Here is a 19,557-nt window from a genome sequence, read left to right as displayed (position 1 = left end):
TTATGGTTAGCAATTAGGAACATATTTACTGAAGACCACTATTCACCTGCCAAACATTTCACAACTGAACACAGCCACTTTGCAATCAAAGAGATGCAGCATAAAAAACAGGTAGAGTAAGATGAGGAGGCAATTCTTGAAATCTCTCCCAGATGAAGAAGACTCCTTTAATGACTCGTCCGATGAGTCCTCTGAAGAGGAAACTCAGACACAGTCCACTGATTGAGTAAAAAGGGGACTAGCTGGAATAATATTCCTTTCACTCAGGTCAGTACAAGAAGCCATAACATCCCGAGGAGCTCTGTCCCTCTAAGTTGGTAATTTGTTGTTGGTGTGTCACTGATTAACATATCCTGGGCATCTTGCGGTGAAGCAGCTGTTGAACCAGGTGCAGGTCCTGGGCAGCCCATCAGAATGTTGTGGCTTCTTGTTCTGAACAGTATACCAGATAACTTGGTTGAACTAAACTTGCAGCTCTAAAAACTTAATCACTTGAAACACATCATTCGTCAGTATGTATGAGCCGTCTTATTCCAAATTACCTTAATTTAACGAAACAAAACCACTGTGACAGATATCCTGTAATCAAGGTTGTTTATTTATCATCGTATTATCATCGTATAACAAAAAGAAGGTTTATAGTCCCTTCATGCTACACATACAGAACTTAACGTGTATTAAAGTATGGTAACATAAAATAAAACAGTATAAAGTTATTTATACACTTATATACATACACATATACACCCTGAACATTTTGCAGTGCATTTTTTGAATTTGTAAACAGCAACAACAAGATAGTGATCATAGTATGTTTTTTATCTTCACATAAAGAAGTCTGACATTTGGGAAACAGTGTCCATTTTGACTTAATTTGAGCACCAAGAATCATCAATGTAAAACCGCCTCCTCTCATCTTGCCAGTCTTGTGGTCTGTCAGCTCAGAACACGGTCTGCACGCTGAGTGCTTTGGGATGAAGTCTCTGATTATCGTTGATTTGCCGACCTGAGTCCCGTTTTGTCCAGACCAGACCTTTACGAGCAACCTTAAGTCCTTAAGGCTTATCCAGGCTCTCTTTCCTCTACTCTGGGCGATTATTGCACCTGCTGTGGTGATTGGTCTGGTTGATCGGGCTGGGTGGATCATCTAAAGTCCGCTGCTCTTTAATCCAAAAGCCTGGCTTCCTTTTCCAATGACTGTATTCCAATCATAGGTCATACGTGTTTTGGCAATAAAGCTGGAAAAAAACTGATAAAAAACAAAAGTGCAGTAAAGTTTGAAGGCGCTACTGGCCTCTGCGTCTAAATGCGCCACCATGAACCATAAAAACAGAAAAGATGAAATATCAATCTATATTTCATCCTAATGGATAGAAACTCTCACAACGTTGCAAAAGAGATGACTGTATGAAAGACAAAGAGGAACAGAGGGTGGTTAAGTGGTGAAGGACAAAAAAGGTGGGAGGGCAAAATTGCACAAACAGATTCATTCAGAACTGTCCGGTACTCTGCTGCGGTTCCACTTGCCCGGGCAAGTTACTGTTTGTGGACGTAGCCCGAGAAGCTCCACTTTGTCTTTTCAGGGCAGTGATCCTGTTTCTGACGTAGTCCTTTACACCTTTCCATGAACGGTTCCTCAGCGCTTCTGGCTCAGCCTCGAGACACTGAATGCAGTCGTTTTTCTGAGGCACCTTGTGTCCTTGAATTAAACGCATCATTTGTCTTTCAACAGCGAGGACCTCTGCTTCCTCCCATTTATGTTTACCATTATTTTGGGAGCCTGTGGGGTAAAAGAGAAACAAGTGAATGTCTGCCATCACTAAAAAAAGATTTCCAAAAATAAAAAAGATCTTACTGTCATCACTGCAACGCTTTGCTGTTCACATTTGTTCTCAAAGACTTCAAACCCTAAACTCCATCATCTTCAGCATCCATATTTTATTTTTGTCATTAACTTGAACAATGACGTGGACAGTAAAGAAACTCAGGAGATACTTTGCCTCAACTCTACTTTGATCTGCATTAATGGTTTTACAATGTGTGGCCTATATTTCAAACCTGAGGGCTGTCACAACAATGTCAATATCTTTAGTAGTAAATATTTCACATGTCCCCCCATATGTTGATCTGGATTAGAGAAGATTCCCACGACATGAACAAATTAGCTCATTTTGACATTGAAACAAACAATCAAGGCAATTAATGCAGGTATTAAATACAAACATACATCATAATCATTAGTTATTAATATGCCATGAAGTAAGAGGACACCTCTTGAGCCTCCACCCCTGAGATCAGTAGTATCACTCTGTTGCTCCGTGTCCTTGTACCTTAACCAGACTTCTCCTCTTGGTTCTTATTTATAAAACACAAACTAGACCTTTTTTTCTCCTAATGACTACAGCTATATATTATTAGCTTCAATACCTTTGTTGCCCCAGTTGACAGGTTTTGGAGTTGCAGCTATGTTGGTGTCTGTTGTTGCTCCATGTGCTTGTTCAGGATAAAACTCTGCTGATCCATTGTGATCCCATGATGCAGCTTGTTGTTCTCTTGCAGATTGGAATCTCTCTGTATCGAAGACAAAAATAAATCTTTTGCATAGTCCATCTGATTTTAGTTCCATACACACACACATACACTTCACTGTTGTGAAGTTTGCGGACGACACCATCATCATAGGTGGGATTTCAAACGATGAGACTTCATATTGGCTATTTAGTAGGTTATACATAATGCTTTTAACAATGCTGCTCAGATCATTGAAAACATCAATCCAGCTTTTACACCACAAAGTGGTTCATTTCTATATTTTTGAGTGGAAACTGATTTTAAGCTGCAGAAGATCACAGTAAACAGTTGTGTGTCTTCCTCTTTTTATGTTGGATATTCTCAAAGCGATGGGACAAGCACTGTGTAACCTTATTAATATGGTCTGTGGATCAGTGTTCTGAGGTTTGGACATCAGGAGCCGGTTGCAACAAAAGGGCTTACGCCTGGTCTTAAGGTAAGTAGGTCTTAACTCAGCATTCTAAGTCCGACCTAATAGTTACGCCAGTTGCACCATCTAGGCTTAAGTCCTCTTCTCGCTAAGACCGGGCGTAAATCTTACGCCTAGTCAGTAGCAGGGATAAAATCAAAATCTAGGCTTCTATAATAACGACTTCATAACTCAGCAGTAAAGACATGGCGCGCCTTATACACAGACTTCACAACGATCGGGCTTTTAGAGTGGAGAGCTTTATTAGGGACATAAGCAATCCATTAGACATTTACAATGACCAGGAGCTGATTGAGAGGGTCCGATTCTGTCGGAGAAATATGAACTTATTGAAGAGTTGTCATTCCGCTTACAGTTTGTGTCGTACCACAACGCAGCTTGACACCCGCATTACAGCTGTTAATAGCGCTACGTTTTTACGTTTTCAACCCCGTTGAAGACATGATTAATGTCCACAAATCCACCGCATGTCGGGCCATCCGCAGGTTGTCGCTGGCACTGAGCAGTCGCCTTCCACAATCTGCTCAAATCCCCGCCGAGGCAGAGTCTGCAGAGGCCCGATTCCACCGGGCCACTGGCATTCCTGGTATTGTGGGCTGCATCGATGGCACTCACGTCTGGATCCAGGCACCGTCTGAGCATGAGTATCTGTATGTCAACCGCAAAGGTTACCATTTGATCAATGTTCAGATTGCTTGTAATGCTTATTACAACATATTTAATTTGATGGCAAGATGGCCTGGATCGATACATGACGCACGCATCCTCCAGGAGAGTGCGTTATACCAGGATTTTGAGGCTGGAAAAGTAGACGGGCTGCTTCTTGGCGACAGTAGATACCCACTGAAACACTGGTTGATGACACCTATCGTTGCTCCGAGGACTGAGCAAGAACTATGGTATAACACCATCCACACCACCAGGGCTCGAGACTAACGGCGTCCCCGTCCTGGGGACGATAGAAAATGTGTCTTGGACAAAGAGAAATATTCTCTGGGATGCCTCTGGGACTTAAGGGATTGTGTGTGTGTTTATTACTATCAAATGACAAACTAAAACGAGCGCTGACTACAACAGAGCTACAATCATGCTGTTACTACTGTCACTCTCACTGGCTGGCTGCTCACCTTTTCCCGCGGTACATGTCCATCTATCCTCTCAGTCACAAACGGCTTGCTGATCTCTCAATCGCGCTGTATAGGCCTATGCTAATGCATTAAGCGCCACAGATCAATATTGTCACACGGTGAAAAACAAATCTATATTCTGATAACGTCGACAAGCGGCAAATATCTCCCCCCAGCTAATGCAGCTCGCCATGCGATGTGATAAAGTAAAGTAACCCCCCACCCCCGCGCACGGTAAGACGCAGCCAGGAGACCTACTGCTAGAGTTTAGCATTATACCTAAACATCTACAACCTGGCTCTGTTTGGGTCTGTGGGCTGCACTTTATCAGAGCTGCAGAAGTTAACGTGTGGATTTGTGCAGAGATTTCTGCTTGATCACGTATCAAGTATTGGTTTAGATTTCGGTTTGTACCTCTGATGAAGTGCAGTGCACTTGTCTCATTCAGTAAGCCTACAGTCTGAATAGGAACAGTGCAGTAAAGTTTGAAGGCAATACTGGCCTCTGCGTCTAAATGCGCCACCATGAACCATAAAAACAGAAAAGATGAAATATCAATCTATATTTCATCCTAATGGATAGAAACTCTCACAACGTTGCAAAAGAGATGACTGTATGAAAGACAAAGAGGAACAGAGGGTGGTTAAGTGGTGAAGGACAAAAAAGGTGGGAGGGCAAAATTGCACAAACAGATTCATTCAGAACTGTCCGGTACTCTGCTGCGGTTCCGAGAAACGAGAAATAACGAGAAAAATAAATATTATTTATTTTATCAATTTGTCAATTTCTCATCATTTACTATGTCACTAACAACTATAGAGGATAATAAAGTAAAGAAAAAACATTTTGATTTTGGGATACTTTACATTAACTTCAGGACGATTAAATTTTTTTTGGGACAGAGGTGAAAAAAGTTAGTCTGGAGCCCTGCACATTACCACTAGGTAGCGGATAGCGGCAAAGTGCTGTCACTAGATCGCTGAAAACTATATAAATAGGCTATTTAAACAAATGCCAAAAGTGACAAAGTTCGATTTGACATTAATCATTAACTAGGGCTATTTTTTCTAGGTTTCTTTGTCTTCATGGGGAGATGAGGATGCACCCTGAGCAAGTCTGCACTGTACTAGCAGCTTGCACTGTCTTCCACAACATCTGTGTCACCAAGAGGATCCCTCTCCCTAGGCAACACCATCAGCTGGTGCCGGAGGAAGGTGTCGACCTTGTGGGCCATGAAGATGTCGGTGGAGGACTAGTCCGTACATGCATTATAGCAACTATATTTCTAATTTTTGATTTCAAGTTCCAGCTTTTCCTGCTCAGTCTGTGATTTTTTTGTTTCAGCCTCCACTCGAGCTATTTATTTCTTAAGAAGCATCTGTGCAGATCTTCCAGCCTCCTCCTCCGTTTCGCTAGCAGTGCACCGCTGCTGACTTCATGAGAATTTTGTGGAGTAATTTGGGCCTCCATCGAGTCTAAAAATAGAGAATCCATTAAATCTGTCATAGCCTACTGCTGTCTGACAACTTCTAAGACTTAACTGTTATTGCACTCTAACATATAGGCTACACACCTTCACAATTTTGCTTGAGTGGTCGACATCCATCTCTGGATTGACAGCAGTTTGATAGGTCAATTCTAAAGACTGGTCTTAACTATGACCTACTTAGCAGTTAGGACCAGGCTTAGTAAAGCCCTGTTGGTGCAACCGGCTCCAGGAAATCAGCAGTTACATGGCTAACTTTATCACAGGTAACGGAAACCAGGTCATCAAACACAAGTTTTGCAGTGAAGTAAAAATGTGTGGCTGCCCAGATATCAGAGTTAAAATCATTCTTTTACAACTCGTACAAGTAACATGTAACTTTCTTCACAGCAGACTTAAACACAGACTGACCCCCTTTCTAATCCTCATCTATGGAAAAAAGCCTTACCGTAACAGTCCATTTTGACGTCATCCAGCTCCATGCTGCTGTCATGTCGCAGGGTTTGGACTTGATTATTGGGGCCTAAAATTTGGTTGGCCTCGTTTTCATCCAGGTTCATCATCTGTAGCATTGTTGCGTAATGCTTCCGGATTTTGTCGATGTCAGGGTTTCAGGGTCTTGAGCTCCGCATGCTTTCACATATTTTTGGATGCACTCTGACCCGCTGTAGGCAGACAGTGCATTTGGCCGGCCAAACAGGAAGGGATTTTTACTGGGGACTCCACAGGTCTCACGAACCTTCAAAAGAAGCTCCATAGCAGAAACGAATGATGGTTTTAGTAAAACCGGGACCATTCTGCCGCACTTTCCTCGTATATCTACTCTGGTGAAGAATCCACACATGGTTCTTTCCAAATCTGACATGCTTATGTCCATGCCAGCGTGCAGGTTCGACGTTTTCCGTGACATAAAAGCTGTTAGTTGCACTGATGATACCTCTCCGGCTCTTCTCCTGTTGAAAAGTATTGTTCGAGCCAGTATTACCTTGGCCAGAGCAGCATAGTTTTCTGCAGAAGGGCTCTCTCTGAGCTTTTTCTCAGCAACAACATGAACATTCTCCATGTGGAAGTTCAGGCGCTTTACATCTTGAGCTAACGGCACCTTCTTTGCGGTGTTCAGTTTTGTTACTCTGAGTGTTGTTAATGCACCTGCAGAAATGAGTTTGTTCCATTTTTTCTGGTACACAGAGAGGAACTTTCGTGCAGACTCTGCCAGACTTTCATCACCACACTCCACTGCGTTACCCTCAACGATACTACAGGCCTTCTGTAGGTGGTAGCCCAGCTTGATGGCGAGTGAAGGAATGCTGTACGATTTTTTTTCCGGATCGTAGCCTGCCAGGACGTTCACCGCAGACACCACATGTGGAAAGCTTGAGGGGAGAAAGAAGTCCTCCAGTTTCTTCAGAGGAGTTATCTTTTGAGCTTCGAGTACAAGCCTTGCTAACTGACGAAGGTTCTGCCTTATATGTTCATGCCTCTTCACATCTGATCCGTGCTGTTTAAACAGGAGCTCGCCAAACTGCAAGATGACCTTGTCATCCATGATAGCTTCAGCCACATGATCGTATGTCATCTGGGACAAAACGCTCTTAAAACCATCAGTTATGCCAAGGTCTTCTGAAGCTTCAAGAAAACACCGCAATGCGATACGCTTTCTTCCGATCTGTGATTCATTTTCATTCTTCACTTTCTCTGGACACAACCTCATGTGTCTGTGCAAAGCTTTCCTCAAATAAAGACCTCGACAGTAAAGACAATGAAGAAAGTCTTGGGCTTTTCCAGTTTGCCTCGGCCGTTGCCGGGCAGCAAGTTGGCCTTTCCCTGTTTTCAAGACATTTTTATTATGGGCAAAGTTTCCTTGATTTGTTAGTCTGTTCCATATCTTTTGTCTTTCTTTGGAATTTTTGGGATACTGAAAGGCAGCTGCAACCTCTGCTTTGTCACTGTGGATCCTCTCAAGATGCCGTGCCATTTTGGACATTGGCTTAGAGCAAAACACACAATAATTCCTCCTGTCATAAACACGCTGCGCTTTAGAATTTGAACATGGCGACACAACAGTTTCAGATGATTTCTTCTGATTAGTTGTCTTTTTGGGGGGACAGACACTTTCAGCCTTAGACAAAGAACTTCCCGCTTTAGCCCTTTTTTTCCTCGGGAGAGAAGGTCTTTTGTCTGTGTCGGTTGAGGAAGTGCTGTGACTGGATTCATCTGAAGAGCTCTCATGTGGGACATAAGAGAGGTCATCATCACTGTGATCTAAGTCATCAAGATCAGCGTCCTCCTCTGATTCGGCGGAAGAATTTTCTGTTTTCTGAAAAAAAAAAAGAGGTTCTATGTAGGAATAAAGTCTTCTAACAAATTGTGGTTTCAGCAAATATAATCAAAGATGCAGCAATTGCTGGTTGCGCCGACACTGTACATGCATGTTTCCCATGTATTTGTTTGTTTTAAGTATTTGTCTTTGGTAGCTGAAACATTGGCCACTACATTTAACATATATGATAACGGAAGGTTAAGAGGTGTTGATTCTGGTGCCACAAAGTGCCTCATTTGCCACTGGTTTTACTACGAACACCAACCAGGGACCCGAGCCTTTTTTATTAACCTTAAATCAACTGCAACACATCTGCGTTACAATGACACATTACGGAGATTACCACTGGAGTGTGTCAAAGGCAACACGGCCAAAGTAAGGAAACGCGGCAGGAAAGGTGGAATCCGGGAGCAGATTAGGAGGAGGCCTTATAGACAACTTCCACCAATTATGCTCGGCAATGTTCAGAGAATTAGTAATAAGGTGGACAAGTTGCGGGTCTGCACTCTGACTTCTGGCAGTCCTGTCTTATCTGCCTGACTGAAAACTGGCTTACAGAGACGGACCCTGATTCAGCTGTTGACCTAGAGGGCTACACTCTCGTCTCTGGCAAAAGTAAGGGCGGAGGAGTGTGCCTGTTCATCAACAAGAAATATTGTTACCCAGCTCATACCACAGCAAAGCATTGGGTTTGTAGAAAGGACATTGAACTATTATCGCTCAGTCTAAGGCCATACTATTTGCTTCTAGAAATACACCAAATTAGACTTTTTGTTATGTATATCGCCCCCTCTGCTGACACGCAAGATGCTGCCACTATTATTCATGAACTAGTATCCCAGGCTGAAGCACAGGCTCCCGATGCAGCCATCTTCATTTTGGGGGACTTCAATCTATGCAAGTTAAAGCACTGCTCTGAACTGCCTGAAAACAGCTCTCCCTCCCAAACATTAGCTACCCTCCACGCAGTCAATGGACACTTGTTACTGTGATGTACAGACAGTGCACAGATATAACTTTATGGATGAAAGATACATTTGTTATAGATTAATAACTCATCACTCTGAAACTCTTGCTCTAGTCATGTTGCTAAGCTGGTTAGCAACATTAAGCTGGCTAGTAGTCCTTAACTAAGAACTGCACATGTGCAACTCCCAACAAAGATTTTGTAGAGGTAATATGTATTACTCCATAGCTAAAATGGACACACAAGGTGAAAAGAGTAGCTGCAGCAATGTGCAGCATGACAAAAAAACATGGTGTTTTCTTTAAAATGAAACCATGTAAACCTGTTCTGGTACAACCGCTAAATAAAATGATGAACCTGAAAATGAGCATATGACCACTTTAAGTCAGGTGGAAGCAGAGATGAAAAGAAAATACTGCAGAAAAAGATTCAAATAAAAATTGTTGATTGTAAGGTAGAATATAAATATAAATTATAAAGAGCATGGCAGGGGTTGCATATGATCACTGGATATAAGCCTAAAAGCCACTGCATGACTGTTGTTAATGAACTTGATTTGGCAAATGACTCACATAATTTTAAAACAGAACAGGCTAAGGCCATCATGAAAGTGAGGGATATGGCGGATGTGGATAATTATATATAATTACATATAATTATATGTAATTTTGTTAGATGATGTTAGACGTGTAAAACCTCACAAAACCCCTGGGCCAGACTGCATCATTTGCAAGACATACAGATGTGCGCAACAACTGGTGAGGCCTTTCCAGAGGCTGCGCCAGCTCTCACTGGATACTGGTCAGTCCCCAACCTGTGGAAAAGATCTATGATTGTGCTCAAAAATAATAGACCTAAGGATCTCAATGACCTACAGACAGCCAGTTGCCTTGACATCTGCAGCGATGAAATGTCTTGAAAAGATTCTGCTATATCAACTACTATTTGAGGTTTCACCAATTTTGGATCCAAACCAATCTGCCAACTGTGCAGGAAGAGGCGTCGCTCTTGAAAAGATGCACTGCTATTTATGATTGGCTGTCTAACATATTTGAGCACCTTGAACAGGCTCACAGCCTGGTCAATATTATTTTTGTGGATTTTAGCAGTGTATTCAACACCATCCAACCCTACCTGATGTTGGACAAATTGGTGGATAACTGATAATCACTTAAGATTCAATGAATGTGCACGGATAAAGTCTAAGAAACTACAACAGAGGCTGTTCTGTCTCAGGAAATTTAATCATTCTAGAGTAGACCGTAGTATTCTTCATTTGTTCTACAAATCTGTTTTATAGACTGTCTTTGGACTTATGTTTGGAAACGCAGCGGATGATCAAGACGGCAAGTAGGATCACTGGGGTCGATCAGGTGTCCGCAACACAGCTGTCCAATGACCTTATCTTAAAGAAGGCTGATCAGATCCTCAATGATCCTACTCATCCTCTCCATCTGAAATTCCGAAGGAGTAGTAGGTCAAAAGGCAGAATCCTACAACAACTAGGTACAGCAAATCATTTGTGCCTACAGCAATTATACTGAACAAAATTATAAGCGCAACGTCACTTTTGTTTTGTCCCCATTCAGCATGAGCTTAACTCAAAGATCTAAGACTTTCTCTATGTACACAAAAGGCCTATTTCTCTCAAATATTGTTCACAAATCTGTCAAAATCTGTGTTAGTGAGCTCTTCTCCTTTGCCGAGATAATCCATCCGCCTCACAGGTGTGGCAAATCAAGATGCTGATCAGACAGCATGGGTATTACACAGGTGTGCCTTAGGCTGGCCACAATAAAAGGCCACACTAAAATGTGCAGTTCCATCACACAGCACAATGCCATAGCTGTCGCAAGTTTTCAGGGAGCATGCTGACTGCAGGAATGTCCACCAGAGCTGTTGTCCGTGAATTGACTGTTCATTTCTCTACCATAAGCCTTCTCCAAAGGCCTCACAACCGCAGACCATGTGTAACGACACCAGCCCAGGACCTCCACATCCAGCATCTTCACCTCCAAGATCGTCTGAGACCAGCCACCCGGACAGCTGCTGCTACAATTGGTTTGCATAACCAAAGAATTTCTGCACAAACTGTCAGGAACCGTCTCAGGCAAGCTCATCTGCATGCTTGTCGTCCTCATCGGGTTCTCGAACTGAAGAGGATTGGACCAACATTCCAGAGGCCACAACCAACAATCTGATCAACTCTATGCGAAGGAGATGTGTTGCACTGCGTGAGGCAAATGGTGGTCACACCAGATACTGAGTGGTTTCCGGAGCCCCCCAGACCCGCCCAATACAGGAAAACTGCACATTTCAGTGTTTCCCACAGAATGACAGCATAACTGTGGTGGGGGGATGCATCAAAACGGCTCCCCGACACATTTCTGACACATCGCGGACGTCTGCCAGATATCTAGCACGCCAAATATCTGGAGAAGTCGGCCGACTCGACATCCACATCCAGCCAATGAGAGCAGGCAGCTACTTTTTCACCGCAAAACACATTTTACTCACCTCCAGTTTCATGTGTAGGTTCATGTCATTTCACGTTTCACGTTTCACATTTCACGTTTCACATTTCACGTGTGTTTTCAAAACGTGGTTTGGAGACCAGCGTCGGGTGACAGAGTCGTTGTCAGCTCGTGTGTGTGACCCCCTGTCACCGATCAGTCACGTAGTGTGAACGCCACAATGACTTCAAGACTGCCGTCACAAGATGGCAAGTTGTGTAGTGTGAACTGCATGGTCATCGATCGACGCTGAAAGTCGTGTAGTCTGCACGAGCCTTTAGACTGTGAAGTCGGCGAAAGTCAGCCACAGTTATGTGGAACACACCTATTGACTACCAGTTATACAGCGTGGTTACTTCGACAGCTGTTTTCCAAAGTTAACATAGCTATGCTAATTAGCTAGACTCATTACATGCTTGCTAATAACCGTTTTGAAGATGGGTCTCCAACATTGACAGCGTTGCACTGGGCAGATTTGTGCAGCGGTGTTTCTTATACCAACCATTCAATTCACAGACGGTCCGTTGTCCGTGTATGCGAGAGAGAGAGAGAGAGAGAGACCGAGTGACAGGATGTGCGGAGCTAATATGAGCTGTGCAGCACTGCAATCAAAAACGATTTTAAAACGGCTCACTAAATTTACTTGGGCGGCTGTTAATCTACCTGGGCGGCCCGCCCAAATAAAGCCTATGTGTGGGAAACAATGCATTTTCAAGTGGCCTTTTATTGTGGCCAGCCAAAGGCACACCTGTGCAATACCCATGATCATTTGTTAGATTTTATTTTTCTTTGCTACTTTTGACTCTCCTGTCCCACTCCAACGCACCTGTCTGGTTATAAAGGTGCAATGTCATTTTGTGTTCTCAATCTTAGATTTTATTATATCAGAGTATTTAGATCGTATGTTGCATACTGTAGTATATTTTCCATATTGCCATGATAGGATTTATAGACGTTTGTGCAATTAGATTAAAAAGACAGATTTTACCATTGTATGTATTAGACTATTTAGATTGTATACTGTATATTTTATATGATGTATATTTTAATTTACCAGCATTGTATGGGATACTTTATCACTCCTCTGTGGTGGATGTATGGGTGCATGGGGTGTGTGTGTGTGTGTGTGTGGTAAACAGGACGTGTATGACCACATGAATTTCCCCTTGTGGGATAATAAAGTTTACCTTGAACTTGTCGATTGTAATTTCCTTGAGCTTTCTGATTCTGACAAGCCGATTACGAATTTCTTTCTAAGAACTAAAATGATACCATACACAAACATTTTTGTAACTTTTCTTTAACTGAAAAGTATTATTTTCTATTAGAATAAGCATTGGCCATACTTCCTGGGGTTCATTCAATTGTATGTTTATAATAAAACACTTACTATTAATAACTGCAACTGAAAATGAATTAAGTATAACATAGCTCAACGAGTAGCGGAAATTCTCACTGCTCATTTCATTTTTTGACTTAGGCTTAATTAGTATATTAGGGTTAAAATTTTAAATTTCATGAAATAAGTGTTTTTTAATTAGCCTTCATCAATGTGAACAGACTCCTAAAAATATGGTAAATCCATTATGATATCTAGCCTATTTAATTAGAACATGCTGTCAGACTTTTGCCATGAGGCTCTTCACTAAGGACTGATATGGTTAAAATCTGTAACTGTAAATGTAACTGAAAGATGCAGTACTCACTGGCAGGAAAAATATTCAACTGTTTTTTTCAGAGTCTGCTATAATGCATGTGCATATGACACCTGTAGTTACCGGTGGTAACAGAAAATGCGGTTTAATACTGCATGTTACAGAAGTCTGGGGCAGCTAAAGAAACTATTATCAGGCAGTAAATGGTCTTTTTCCCCAATTATGTGAGCAGTCATGATTTGACTTTATGTTGCACACGACAGGAGTGTGAACAGCAAAAGTGAAAGGAGTTGGTTACCTGGCTGAGAAGGTGGAGGTGTGCAGCCTGTCGCGTGCAGTCATAAAATGTTTAAAATGACCATTGTCCTGTTTTGTAGACACATTTTTTGATAAACGATAGCGGTCAGTACTAATTTCACTGACTAACACATTGAATTTTCTTCATAATAAAAGTCAATTTGTGTGTTCGTGTTCAGTTTGCATTAACAATAACTTAATCCAGCATTTTACAGGGCATTTCGCCACAAACGCAGAGTTGTAATACAACAAATATATTAATATTGCAATATTTTCATCTGTGGCCCTTCTGCGGGCCACATGGAAAGTTTGGCGGGGCCGCCATTTTATGATTAATGCCATAATATATCACATGGAATTGTGAAACTGTTGACAAACTACTTAGTACCAATCATGGGCTGAAATTAACTTTTTTCACTGACTACCCCTGTGGCAGGCAAGTATCTTTTTTTGTCAGAATGTTATCGCCACAATACGCTGACCTTAGTACGTGTAGGATTGGGTATCGAGAACCGCTTCCAGGTTGGAACTGTTACCAAATTTTCAAGAACGGTGGATTCGTTAAGACATCATTTCTGTTCTGCTCATTGGTTCCTAACTCTTTGCATATTTCAGTCGCGCTCCCAAATGAACTTCAGTGAGCATTTTACAGTACATAAAAGTTGGAATGATAAAAGCATGTGAGAAGAGAGTTCTGTTTACATTCCTGGAACATGGCGGACTGCAGCAAACAATCAAAAGTTTGGCTTAGCTTCACTACAAAAACATAACGACAGAGCAAAATGCAACACCTACAGTGAGGATATGTTGTAGAAGGAAGTTTGTCCACACCTGCTTATGACATGTAGGCTCTCCATGTTCCTTCTGTCTGTAGCCTACTCTGTTGCTACGGTTGTTCCCCACTTCAGCTCTGGCAAACCAATCATTGCCGGTTTTGTGCGTGTTTTAGATATTAATTGTTGTACTTCATTCAAACTGCAGGCAGCATCTAAAAAACTTAACCTACCTCAATAGCTGTGTGTGGAGACTGCCCATCGCTGCTGTCATCTGGAGGTATTGATTTCAGCTTAATGGGGAGACAAAGTTAAGTCAACTGGAAGTAACTGTGTAGACTTTTCAATAACATCCCTCTAATAGGTATTTGAGCCTTTTATAATTTCAAGTTTGTACTTAGGGGTGTGACGAGTCGTGCCACGAGATCTCGCGATATTAAAAAGTGACGATATTTCTCGTTGAGGTGAGGGTGAAATTAGCATAAAAGATGCCCCCACCACTTTTGAATAGTTTGTGTGGCAGCATTTTGGATACCCGGTGGAACCAATAAACAGCGACAGAGTGACAGACAAGGCACGAACAACATGTAAGCAATATTTCAAAATGCACTTGAATTGTTTTGCATTTTTGACTTTTAGTTGAATAAAATACTATTTTTCCAGTCTTACATTTTATCATTGAAGATTTCTTAACACTCTTAAAATACTGTCTTCTCTCATTCTCATAACCCCAATATCGTGTCTTGTCTGGTCTCGTGAGCTAAGTGTATCGTCACACCCCTAGTTGTACTGGATAGCAACTATCTATATATATATATATTGACCACCTTCAATTAAAACATTGCTTTAACACACTTACTAGTTTATCCAACTCAGACAGTTGCTGACGCAATTGTGCACGGTGATGTAAAAGTGCGGAACGAAATTTCTCATTGCTGGTCTGAAAGCAGATTGAAAACAGATCATTCAACATGCAGCCTGGAAGAGCCGGAGATTGAACCGCCGATCTTCTGATTAACAGGCAACCCACTCTACCCAGGAGGTAGGCAATATTCATTCACATAGGTAGATGCTATTGTTCAAGTAACTTACATTGTGTACAATAAACTAATCACTACTATTTGTGAAGATATGTACAAACAAATAGACCACTAAACAACAAAACTTTCTTCTGTAATAACTTTTGGTGCTGTTCATTTCCTCACCGGTGGAGCTGTGTTCCCTTCTTGCGTTGGTTCTTTGTTAAGATGAGCAGCTGCATCAGGGACAGACTCGTTTACAGTTCCTGAGGAAAAGATAGTCAGACAATGTAAGAGGTAACTCATTACCACAAACAAGTTGTACTTCAGTTGAGCCACATATTGAAGTAAATAATGTTCATACATATTTTAATCTTATAAGCTACTGAATGTCTAAATGTAATCACTGTTTTAATTGAAATTTAAATATTGCTAAATTTAGAGCACTTACATTTTTTATTTTGAAAAGCATCAATCTGAATTTATGTGCTCTGAAGTCACCTTTCTTTTTGTCAATTTCAAGATGTGCAATTTCAAAAACCTTTATTTAAAGTACATATGTTTTTTTTGGTTCACAAATTAAGATCTTCAAAATATATTCTAATTGCTCAAATTCAATCAGCTTGATTAGGATCTGAAAATTCAAGTGAAATAAAAACCAATCTGGTTGCTCAAATTGAAACAACAGTCACAGATTTCAGATCTGAACATCCAAGATACCAAGGATAAACAAAACAGCTAAAACATGGTTTACACAAATCAAACAACAACTGTTTAACCACACTGAAGAGGCTTTCATCCTTCAATGCGAGGGACAAGCCAGAGAACCACAAAGGTACTATAAATACAGCTTACCCCTGCAGGGTGATGAAGGTATCCACTGACGCTGCTCCTGAGAAGTGGATGAGGTATGGCTGTGAATGTTTCCGGCACCACCAAGAAATTCTACATTTGCTCCTTCAAAAGCAGCTTGAGATGTACTTACATGCGGTCCACACGACGGCAGGCTAATGGGCTGATCCTGAACTCCGTTTGGTACACCCTGATTGGTTAATGGAGGTTGAAATGAAGCTTTGTATGGGTCGTGGGGTGAGAAAAGTGGTAGATGTTGGGACCTACAGGGCTTTGAAGCTTGGTTTGTTTGGGGGAGAGATGGTGGTGGGATATTTTTTCCTTGGTTTGCAGTTAGCAGCATTGATGAAGTGTGAGGGATTTGCTGAGCAAATGAGGAAATCATGTGAGAGTCACACGGGATAGCAGTGTTGGCAAACAGCATGTTGGATGATGGATTGTTGCTACTGTGAGGGCCTTTGTACAGGGCAGAGTGAAGAGTGTTTCTGGATGATAAGGTGCTGAGATCACCCATACAGCTCTGGCTGGACGCCTGCAGGTGGTCGTAGGAGGGTCTCTGGTCACAAGACGAGCCCAGGTTGAGATGCTGAGAGGTGGGCAGCAGGTTGAGAGAGGGTCCTTGAGTTAAAGTTGTTGGCCAGCCATTCCGGACCGCCTGCGACTGACAGGCTCTGCGACTCTTATTTGCTGTCAGGTTGTCCATCATTCTCCCTAACCATCACAGTTTGTTGACTGCAGTCTCTGTTATTTCCTTTGGAGACAAAACAACATGCAGAATTGATATTCAGGGTCAAAACGAAAATGATTTTATTTCTCTTTAATTATAGGATAAATTTCAAAACAATCATCTAAAGGGGGGGGGGGGGGGCTATATGTAGTTTTGTAATGAAATAAATCACTTTTTTATTGCCTATTTGTGAACTGGTTGTAACCTCATGATGAATGATGAACCAAATGAACCACACGCCTGCTTTCTCAGTCGCTTGGAGCAGCCACTATACTGCCTCCTATGTGAACAAATGGGTCAGATGTTCTGTGAAATCCATTGGTTTATGGAGGCTGTGATGCCATGTTGCCTACTGATTCTGAACTGTCTGAACAGCGACAACACCGCAGCTAACAAAATGGAGTCCACTACTACCAAAAAACTAGACGCTCCCAGCACAACACAAGCTCCAACATAAACTCCACACAACAGGGCTCGAGACTAACAGCGTCCCGTTGACCTGGGGACGACAGAAAATGTGATTAGGATGAAGAGAAATATTCTCTGGGACGAAAGGGATTGTATGTGTGTTTATTTATTACGATCACTTCGAAAATGACAACTTCGACCGGCGCTAACTACAACGGAGCGTCTTCTCATACTGTTAATATAGTCCCTATCGCTGACTAGCTGCTCAGCTGTTCCCGCGGTATTGGCCCATCGATACCCTCAACCACACTGTGTTACGTGCACACACTGAGCAACTTGATTTTAGCCTGACAGAAATGATGTGACGGTACAAAGCAAATGTGGAATGTCAATGCGGCCTAACCGTTATAAAGTGTGGCAACAATCTCATTTATAATATTCAGACAAGCTCTCTAACTGTTATCACCCAATACGTTCAGCTATGCTGACTTTGCTGAGCCTCTCCGAAGAAAGATACTCAAATAGTTATTGAAATTGTGGCAGGCTAGCTAATGCCGATGTATCGTGTCAGCTAAATTCAGTCAATGTAATGTTGACACGCAACGAAGCATGGATTAGTTAAAAGTCAAGCTGAGCATGCGCACAAGCACACGCTTGGGAAGGTAGTGGTTGCAATCTGAAAGCTCACTGCTCGAGACCACTGAAAACTACACATGGCCCCTTTAAATTATTGTGGTTTGCCTTCCACCTTGTGTAACTTAGACATAACAAGAGGTGAGTGAGTGTGTGGTTTAGGTAATTATACTGAACAATGTGAAGACATGACAGAGAAACAGTTGGAAGGGCTCTTATAGGCAGACAAGCTGAAAATAAAAATTATGATACTATAGAATATCATGAAATGATCAACCAATAAAAAGCACGTTACAAATAGCCATACATTTTCAAAATTGAAAACCAGCCTAATACAAGTTTCAGAAAGAAAAGGATTCTTAATATTTCTGTTCTTCTCTAGAATGACAAACTGTTAATATTCAGCTGAAGTTATAACTAGGAAGGCTAGAGAGGATGTTGGAGTACAGATTTTGACAATTATATATGATCCATTAATCTACCAATTATCTTACAATATTAACTGTGTGAAGCTCTTGTGAACTAAAAGATTAGGTTTAGTAATTAATGTGTTTTTAGTAGTTTGGTTAAACCCCAACTACCGTTACCCTTGAAGCTAACGTTTATCACCCAAAGTCGTAGTCTGTCATTTACGGGGTCCTTTGAGAACTTTGATACTTATTTATTTGCCCATAATCTCTTTAGAGTTATGCTTAAAGTGAGCATGGGTAGCTAAATCGTGGCAGTTATTTATTGATTGGCAAAATGTATCTTACTCTTAGCAGTGTGGTGTCCAATTTCTTCAGTTCTTAAACGTTAGCTTACCTAGCTACATTGTTAAGCTGTTGTGACTGTGCGGAATTATTCGTACTATTATAACTATTATTCGTAACTGGCAACGTCTCCAAACTAATGACAAGGCTGAAAAACCCATATCTGCAGAAAATACAACCAATTTTTGGTCAAATGTTTATACATGAGTACCATTACATGAACTGCAAAGGAGTTAGTTTGTTTACCTCCGGGTGCCTGTGCATGATATGACACTTCCGCTTCGGTTTTCAGAATAAGAGCGTCATCTCTTACAAATACATATATTAATCTACAGGTTCAAATAAATGTTTGCGTTAAATTAAAATTCCCTGATAACAAATATGTTACTTGTTAGTGTCATGCCAGCATGAATCACAACGCATTTCTGCGGTTCCTTTGAAAGTAAAAGCATTTGATTGTTGGATCCAAGAAATATAGTTAGTTGACACAGTCAAAGGATATTTCCCCGATGTACAATTCTGAGGTACTGTACTTCAAAGTAATTCTAATTTATGCTTCTTTATCTCCACTTCATTTCAGAAGAAAGTATCGTAACTTTGACGCCACTGCATTAACACCTGCAGTTACTTTTCAGATTTAGCTTTTACATAGAAAACCTGAGTTTATAAAATTACACATTAAGGATTACTACTTAACAAATGTACCATATATATTATATACACACACACACATATATATATATATATAATCTGACACAGGTTTATATATAACACTGACATGGGCAATTCTGCTGCCTAATGACTATTTTCACTTTTTGATATTTTAAACACATCCTGTATTGTTACATTAGTAAAATTTTGAATGGGTTACTTTGCTGCTATCTGCAAAGTTCTCTGACCACGGCCTTTACCGATGTCCTTCATACATGCAAGGATGGAGATAATAAACATCACCGGGTGACGCAAATCACTAAGGTGCGTTAACCATATTATGAGTGAATTACGGGTAACTTATCTTTTTGTTAAC

The 19,557-nt window shown here is 41.3% G+C and overlaps 1 protein-coding gene across 2 annotated transcripts; it reads right to left on the bottom strand.

The window, feature by feature from the left end:
* Window positions 1–577: 577 nt before the first annotated feature.
* Window positions 578–18,752, bottom strand: LOC119891248. 2 transcript variants are annotated; one of them, XM_038702685.1, is made up of 9 exons: window positions 18,534–18,752; window positions 16,144–16,761; window positions 16,014–16,050; window positions 15,345–15,424; window positions 14,999–15,079; window positions 14,373–14,432; window positions 6,063–7,931; window positions 2,428–2,571; window positions 578–1,780 (listed from the first exon to the last, which is right to left on the bottom strand). In XM_038702685.1, exons 2-7 carry the CDS (start codon window positions 16,714–16,716, stop codon window positions 6,174–6,176), a joined length of 2,589 nt encoding a protein of 862 aa, XP_038558613.1. In that variant the 5' UTR covers window positions 16,717–16,761; window positions 18,534–18,752; the 3' UTR covers window positions 578–1,780; window positions 2,428–2,571; window positions 6,063–6,173. The 2 variants fall into 2 exon arrangements, with proteins under 2 accessions (XP_038558613.1, XP_038558614.1); XM_038702686.1 differs by having other exon boundaries at window positions 18,583–18,752.
* Between the last annotated feature and the right edge of the window lie 805 nt (window positions 18,753–19,557).

This window comes from Micropterus salmoides, unplaced genomic scaffold, assembly GCF_014851395.1.
Source record: "Micropterus salmoides isolate LMB-PRFRI ecotype aquatic unplaced genomic scaffold, ASM1485139v1 Ms_hic_scaffold_7, whole genome shotgun sequence".
NCBI classification, from domain to species: Eukaryota; Metazoa; Chordata; class Actinopteri; order Centrarchiformes; family Centrarchidae; genus Micropterus; species Micropterus salmoides.
This window is presented reverse-complemented; position numbering and strand designations above follow the sequence as displayed.